Source organism: Cajanus cajan, chromosome 11, assembly GCF_000230855.2.
Source record: "Cajanus cajan strain Asha chromosome 11, NIPB_CcT2T_4, whole genome shotgun sequence".
Classification (NCBI taxonomy): Eukaryota; Viridiplantae; Streptophyta; class Magnoliopsida; order Fabales; family Fabaceae; genus Cajanus; species Cajanus cajan.
The window spans coordinates 33413905-33421812 of NC_138527.1; the positions used below are offsets into that span (position 1 = coordinate 33413905).

At 32.0% G+C, this 7908-nt stretch overlaps 2 protein-coding genes across 4 annotated transcripts; one reads left to right on the forward strand and one right to left on the reverse strand.

Annotated features, from left to right (window-relative positions):
- Positions 1 to 1537: 1537 nt before the first annotated feature.
- Positions 1538 to 7510, reverse strand: SAMBA (valine-tRNA ligase). Of its 3 annotated transcripts, none has more exons than XM_020347491.3 (3): positions 7127 to 7510; positions 6438 to 6548; positions 1538 to 1825 (listed from the first exon to the last, which is right to left on the reverse strand). In XM_020347491.3, exons 1-3 carry the CDS (start codon positions 7287 to 7289, stop codon positions 1788 to 1790), a joined length of 312 nt encoding a protein of 103 aa, XP_020203080.1. In that variant the 5' UTR covers positions 7290 to 7510; the 3' UTR covers positions 1538 to 1787. The 3 variants fall into 3 exon arrangements, with proteins under 3 accessions (XP_020203080.1, XP_029125138.1, XP_020203078.1); XM_029269305.2 differs by having other exon boundaries at positions 1539 to 1818; positions 7127 to 7509; XM_020347489.3 differs by lacking the exon at positions 1538 to 1825 and adding an exon at positions 4290 to 4787 and having other exon boundaries at positions 7127 to 7505.
- Positions 2124 to 3233, forward strand: MKK10 (MAP kinase kinase 10). The gene has a single exon (XM_020347486.3). The coding sequence runs from the start codon at positions 2187 to 2189 to the stop codon at positions 3231 to 3233; it is 1047 nt and encodes a 348-aa protein (XP_020203075.1). The 5' UTR covers positions 2124 to 2186.
- Positions 7511 to 7908: the final 398 nt, after the last annotated feature.

Sequence of the window (7908 nt, forward strand, 5' to 3'; positions counted from 1 at the left end):
TTATTTCTTTAAAATTTGAAATTGTATTTTTAGTTAAATGAAAAAAAATAATAATTTTGATTCTTATAAAATATTTTTCTTTAATTTTTATTCCTTAAAGTACCATTTTTTATCTTTAGTGTTAATTTTAAGATAAATAAATAAACATTTATTTTAAGAATTTATAGAAAATTTTAGAAACATTACATACTAACATGATAACTAATACAGTCACTTGATCATATGATAACCACATAAATAATTATAAATGACCACATAATACTAGAGATTAAAAATAATAATTTTAATTTTAGATAGATAAAAAAAATATAGAAAAAATTACAAAAATCAAAATAAAAAATAACTTATTTTACGAGGAATAAAAATATGTTTAAGTCTTTTTTTATTAAAAAAAAATAAGTACCGACAATTTATAGTAATATGTGTTATCTATATACAATTATGTATACATCCAATAAAAGGGATATTAGTTTTAATTTTTTTGGACTAACTTATCCAAGTAACTAACTCGGAAACGCTCTTTTTCTCTCTCTATCTTTTATTTATTTAAATTTTATTTTCTCTTTTTTTTTTATATAGATTTTACTTTTCCAACTTCTATTTAACTAATCATTCTATTATTTTTTATTTTAAGAAAATAAAGAGACATCAACGACGATCTCTTTTCTCTTAATATTTATAAAAATATTTGTACAAAACCCAACAAATTTATCATATATATAGATAGTTTATAATTGAATCACAAATTTATCAAGATAGTTTATAATTGAATCAGAATATTAAAAAAATACCATCATTAGATATAGTATTTGCTTTTCTATGTACTAATTCATCAAAATGATCAAATAATATAAGAATTTTATGCACCCATTACCTATATTTATGTATAAAAATAATTCTTTACTTTAGTGTATACAATATTTTTAACAATTTTAACTTTTAAAATTAAAATTAAAAATTTTACAATAATAATTAATAAATATTATAAAAAAATTAATCTTAAAAAAATTATTTCCAAATAATAATCACAACACACTATTTCACTAACATGAAGTAGAGATACCAAGTGATTTTGTTTCCACTAATATTAATAAATAAAATTATGTGATAATGGAGTGAATTTCTGTTACATGTCTAAAAAACACTAAACATGTATATAAATTAAATTTATAATAAAAAAAATTATGAATTTATATTTTATGAATTAAAAAATTAAATAATATAATTAAAAATAGAGTAACTTAAATAAATTTTTATGATTATGCATCTAGACCGTGAAAACCTGTCCACGCACTCTCACACTTCTGGAGAACTTCTCTGTAACTCTTTCTTCTGTAGAGAGGTTCTCCAAATATATATATATATATATATATATATATATATATATATATAATTTTATTTTTCCTCCCCATCAAATGAATCCTAATATAATAATTGAGACAATATACCATGAATGGCTACAATATTATATTCGTTTTCATTTTACCTCGCACACTCATCTTCTCCATGGATGAGAATTTATGGCATCAGTGTAGTTTTTATCAAAATTTTCATTTCCACTTAGACCCACAATTTGAATCCACTTCTGTTTTCAAAATATAAACAAAATGTGCTAAATTTCAATATGTAGAGTGAAAACATGGTTTTGCCTTAAAGTTCGGGTTGTGATCCGAAAATCTGATTCATGGATCCTACATTATTTCATTTGAGGTTGTACCACTATCAGTGATTTGCATGCTTAACTCTAGTCTTGATTATAGGCATCTCCATTCTTCACTATCGCACCATCATTCCTTTATAGTAATGTCTCCAACCAACCTACACACTATAGAGAACCATAACAAACACCGCAGGGTTGTAGATGCACAAGTTTAACGAGAACCATGAAATTTGATATTTTATCTAAATTTGGAAGCTAACTGAATTCAAGTAAATTGTTAAAAAAGATAAATTAACTACAATTATCACAACCATGCAGCGATAATTAGCTCTGATATCACCACCAAAACCTCACCTGTCCATCCATTTCGGATTCACCACAAAACACTTGTCATCACTCTTATAAGCCAAAGTTTTCAGTCAAGCACGTGGCTTTCTTCAATGCAAAACTTCCCATTCTCCCATTCTTTAAACCCCATTTGTGTTCTTCTGTTTTGGCCGAGTGTGAACAAGTGTTAACAAGGTAAATGACATTGGTTATCAGAGAGAGGAGGCACAAGCAAGCTCTAAGGCTTTCCTTGCCAAAGCCATCGCCAATTCCATCATCAAAAGATTTTCCACACCAAATCCACGTACCAACAGTGTTGCCATCACCTTCTTCCAATGTAGACTCTTCACCGGGCATCATCAAGGACCTTTTGGACCTTGAGAAGCTAGCAGTTCTTGGACATGGCAATGGTGGCACAGTCTACAAAGTTTATCACAAGAACAACCGTTGCTTTTATGCATTGAAAGTTCTACGCTTGAATGAGAATGGCATTGGAATTCGCCACCCCGCCACACTCGAGGCTGAGATTCTAAAACGAATGGATTCTCCATATATAGTAAGATGTCATGCAGTTTTTGACAATGGGAATTGCAGTGAAAGTGGCAAAGGTAGTGACATTAGCTTTGTCATGGAATACATGGAAGGAGGGTCGTTGCATGATGTCTTGCGACAACACCATAGGCTTCCAGAAGAGGTTATTGCGGGGTTGGCTAAGCGAGTTTTAGAAGGGCTTAACTATTTACATGGCAAGCACATTGTGCATAGAGATATTAAACCCTCAAACTTGCTAGTGAATAACAAGGGAGAGGTGAAGATTGCAGATTTTGGAGTGAGTCACGTGGTGGAAGGAAGGTTTGAGGGAAGTATCTCAAACGCCGGCACGTGTGCTTACATGAGTCCGGAAAGGGTTGATCCAGAAAGATGGGATGGTGAAAATGCGGATGAGTTTGCAGGAGATGTGTGGTCCATGGGGGTCGTGATGTTGGAATGTCTCTTTGGTCATTTTCCATTGATTGGTCCAGGGCAGAGACCAGATTGGGCAACTTTGATGTGTGCAATTTGCTTTGGGGAGAAGCTGGAGATGCCAGAGAAGGCATCGCCAGATTTCCAACATTTTGTGAGGAGGTGTCTTGAGAAGAATTGGAGGAAGAGAGCAACAGTGTTGGAACTTCTTCACCACCCTTTTGTGGGTAGGAATAGTTGCTGTTTCAGTAAAGGGCTTGGAGATTATGTTCTTCGGGGTTAAGTTCACTAGATTTTGCTTTTCTCAGTCAGATTTTTCGACATTTTTGGAGCTTTAGCTGTCTCAGCTTTTATTTTAAGGCGATCATAAATAGAGTCGGATTTTTGAAGCAGCCAGGGATCTTTTGGCTTAAAGAAAGAGGTTAGAATGTCAATAATTTTGTAAAGTTACTATATGCTCATGCAGGCAAATCTGGGAATTACTGACAGCAACAGATTTTATTGGGGATTTCCTAATATCCATTGGCCAGGTTGCTGTATGAAAGACAACAGATGCGTTCCCGTAAAATTTCTGGTCCATGTTCTTTTTAGATGATGAATTTGAAGAAATAATTGCCCTGGAAGTTCTGAATTACATCATTTAAGGATTGAAAACTGAAGATATAAAAAAGAAACCTTTAAATAAAAATACAATATTTAATATCTAAAAAGTTCAATATATATTTATACTTTATTTTTCAAGCAATTAAAAGACTACTAAACATTTGTGCTTATAACAGATGGACATTGAACCACCAACAAAATTGACTTAAAGACTAGTCACAAAGAATTAGTATTTGACTAATAGTTGAAACATATCTTTAATGCAAAATAAATAAATATAGACATTGAAAACCACTTCCCCCCTCCAAAAATAAATAAACAAATAATAACTTCAAAAGTCCTAAAAAATTAGTCTTTGATCAGTTGAAATATATCGTTAGTGCAAACAAAAAAATAAAAATAAACATTGACATCGAAAACCACTTCTCCCCCCACCCAACCCCCCAAAAAAATAATAAATAATTAATTTTAGAAATCTTAAAAGATTAGTATCTAATTATTGGTATATATATATATATATTGCAAAAAATAAATAAAGATGCAGACATTGAAAATCACTTCCCCCCTCCTAAAAAAAATAGCATAATTTCAGAAATCTTAAGAATTAATCTTACTGCAAACAAAAATATAAATAAAGATGAAGACATTGAAAACCGCTTCTTCCCTCCCCCGAAAAAATAAATTGTAAAGATACTTGTTTAAAATAAACTAAGCAGGAAGGAAACTGATAAACATGTTGAATCAAGAGGAAATAATAATGCTAAATAGTTGCTCAAGTCGTCCAAACCCACCTATAACTCCAGTGACTTCTTTAGCCACTTGTAATATTAATATTTTCTTTCCAAATCCAACACATTCTATCTTGTACATTATCATGCTTTCGGTTTTGGAACAATCAACTGCAATTAACCATTGATCCCTCAAAATTAGAGCAATAATACCACAAATATATTAAAGAAGACCAATTTCTTAACCCAGACTAGAAAGACCAATGGAAAATGAGACTGAAAATCTTGCATGGAAAGAACTTTCGTTTGCAATCACCATGCTCCTTCCGAACTACGGCATATCAGAGAAATACGGCATAACAGTTCTCATCCGCAGATCACAACCATAATCACTTCATAATTTGGGGGGGGGGGGGGGGCAGTGCTTTGAGGTGAATGTTCCAACTATTTTGGTGGAGTCAAATTCCACTTCTTTGAAATTTCTGTGGGCCTATAGAGATGACCACCTGCAGCAGAATGTTCAGCATAAACAAAGCCCTAGTGTCTCAGGCCTCCAATGCAAATGGAAAAAAGGGATACGTCCTTTGCTATCTAAGATAGTAAAAGGAAACTGATGCTCAAGAAGATAAACCATGAAGTGAGAACCATAAAAACAGCTATGCTCAATTGCATATCATTCTATTTCTGCAAAATAAATCAGCAAATAGGAAAAAGGCAGGGAATAGTGTAATCAAGGGAGCTTCAAATTCTAATACTAAACAACTAATGCAGGAGAAACTATTTCCTATCATATTCTAATAATACTTCACTGCTCCTAACATCTGCCCATAACTCCCAGTTATTATTACGCTTATATCTAATAATACATAACTAGTTATAGTGTGTTTGGTTTTCACGCACATCAAAAATGAACCATTCATTGTTGTTTTTGCATCGTTTCCAGATTTTGATGTGAATATGTTGACAGATGTGATCTGGAACGTATAACCAAACAAGGGTAGACAAACATCTGTAGTCCATTGCGGCTTTGACCAAAACAGATATCATTTACCAAAAAAATAACTGTGTTCAAGAATTCATTACTCGATCATATAATATATATATATATATATATATATATGAGGAGGGATCCATTTATTCCAGGAGTAAGTCTACCTGAACTTACTCTACTCAATAACTCATGCTCTATATCAAATCTCAACGATCCAACCGTTGAATTTAAAGTTCTTAATGCACAGATCAAATCTGCAAATTTTTAAAAAATTTGAAAACCATTTGATACTTAGTTTCATTAATTCAAATTGACAGATATTATCTGTCAATTTGAATTAATAAAACGAAGTATAAAATGATTTTCAATTTTTTTAAAAATTTGTACATTTGATCTGTGCATTAAGAACTTTAAATTCAACGATTAGATCGTTGAAATTTGATATAGAACATGAGTTATTAAGTGTAGTAAATCTAGGTAAACTTACTCCTGAAGTAAACGGATCCCTCCTCTATATATATATATATATATATATATATATATTAGTTGGTAGAGCCAAGGCACTCGGTTGAGTTCTGTTTGTTCATATGTTAATCAAAATATAGTGAAGGAATGGGTAACATCGTAGAAGCATAAGCTAAAAACCAGGAGGGTTGTGAAAATCCCCGAGTTAATGATTATAAATGTGATTTAGGATTCATTCAGAGAATATACATCTTTTTAGTATCTTGCCAAGGCCAAGCCTAGGTGCAACAGTAAAGTTGCTACCTTGTGACTTAGAAGTCATAGGTACAAATCACGGAAATAACCACTCCACATGTGAGTTAAGGCATTGTACATCTATTATCCTCGCTAGGACCTCACTAGGTAGGGAACCTACTGGGCTATCCTTACGATGCTAAATGTAAAAAGTAAAATTACATACATATGATATCAAGGGGAAAAAAGACAGCAACACTGATATTTAACACCATGAAATCAAGGATATGAGCATCATCTAAAGTAGGTAGCATCAATTAACTTAATGCAAGGATCAACAAAGATTTAGGGTTTCATGTTTAGAAACCTAAAAAGTACCGAAATAATGTTCTAAAATATTCGAAGAAACTCGGAAGATATTCAAAATATCATAACAAGATCATTAAGTAATTGAAATAGGAATCACCTCGATGTGATACAAGGTGGACCCGCGATCGAGGCCCTTCAAACTTCCAGTTATCTTCACTCAACGATTTAACCTCCTTGTCAAGTGCAGCCATGAGATCTGATTTTAAAGCTGCGAAATCGGAAAGCAGAATGTCAAAATGCAAGCCTCATGAATCCAGGAAGAACAGACAACAGAAAAGAATACATTATAATTCAGATCCCAAAGCTACATAGAAAGACGCTGCATTCAACTTAAAACTGCACTCAAACCAAAGATTTATTTTGCCCCTTCAATGTTTTCACTTCTCAAAACCATGACACGGTGAAATCAACATAGAAAATCAGACCAGAAAGCCCTGGAAAATGTGAATCTAACCAGAATGCAAGGATCCATATTAGTTCAAATCCGAGCAACCCCAAAGGAGAACATAAAGAAACAAATAATCTATATAGAACTGTAAAATCAATTAGCTTTGAAAATAAATTGAGAGAAAACTCTGGAATCTCAGTAATCGCAATGCTAAATACAACAGATAAAGGCCATAAATAACAACGTAGAGGGAAGTAAACTTATTAAGGAGGACCCTTCAATGAACTTGACCCTAATAGCTAATAGGGTATCATCATATTCGTGCCCATTGTGAAATAACCACAAAGTTTCGATTTTGAACGAAATCACAAAAAGGAAGTAAATTGAATGAAACCCACCTAGCATGGCCTCGTCCTTGCGCTCATGCGATGAGATGGGATCACACGGCAAATTAAAATCGTCAACGGAAACAGCCGCGTTGCTGCTGCTTCCGCCGCCGCCACCACCACCAACAACCGCCGTCGTCGATAGCGAAGAATGAGCCGGTGATGAACTATTCATGTTCCTCCAAGTTTCTGAATCTGAATAATAAGAGCCAAAATGTTGTTCGCGTTTTGAAACTGTGGAATCAAACTTTGCTTAGTGTGTGTTGTCTTGTCTAACACGACACGAGCCCTCTCAGGTGTTTGCCCCTTTGCTTTGATTCGATGATCGAGCCAAGAAGGATATTTTGAAATTTGAATCAGAAATTTTTTATTTCATCCAAACAATGCCTTAGGCAGAAAACTAGCAAGGCACTCCTCCACTCGTCGTTAATTTTACTTATTTTTAAGAAATACAGTAGTCATTATTTTTTTATAATCTTTAAAAATAATACTTCTTAAATGAAACTAAACACGCAGTTTAATTTTATGAATAATAAATTTTAAAATTATAATAAATTAATATAAATTTATTAGTTTTATAATTTTTAAGAATATTATTTTATTTAAGATTAAATTAAAATAAACTCAGACCCACACGTTTTAGTTTAATTAAAAAACTAATAGCTTGTACGGTATATATAATAAATATTTATTTTATACGAGTAATTTATGATAATAAATTTTTGAATAAATAAATTATATTATAATTAAAATTTATAATAAATAATTTATAGTATAATATAAGATATTTTTTT

Bases quoted from the DNA above. Each gene is read 5' to 3' on its own strand.
- MKK10 (XM_020347486.3), top strand. From the start codon at position 2,187: ATGACATTGGTTATCAGAGAGAGGAGGCACAAGCAAGCTCTAAGGCTT.
- SAMBA (XM_020347489.3), bottom strand. From the start codon at position 7,289: ATGAATAGTTCATCACCGGCTCATTCTTCGCTATCGACGACGGCGGTT. The intron at 6,549-7,126 runs GTGGGTTTCATT...CCGATTTCGCAG, and splicing joins CAAGGACGAGGCCATGCTAG to CTTTAAAATCAGATCTCATG. The intron at 4,788-6,437 runs GTGATTCCTATT...ATTCTGCTGCAG, and splicing joins CCACCTTGTATCACATCGAG to GTGGTCATCTCTATAGGCCC.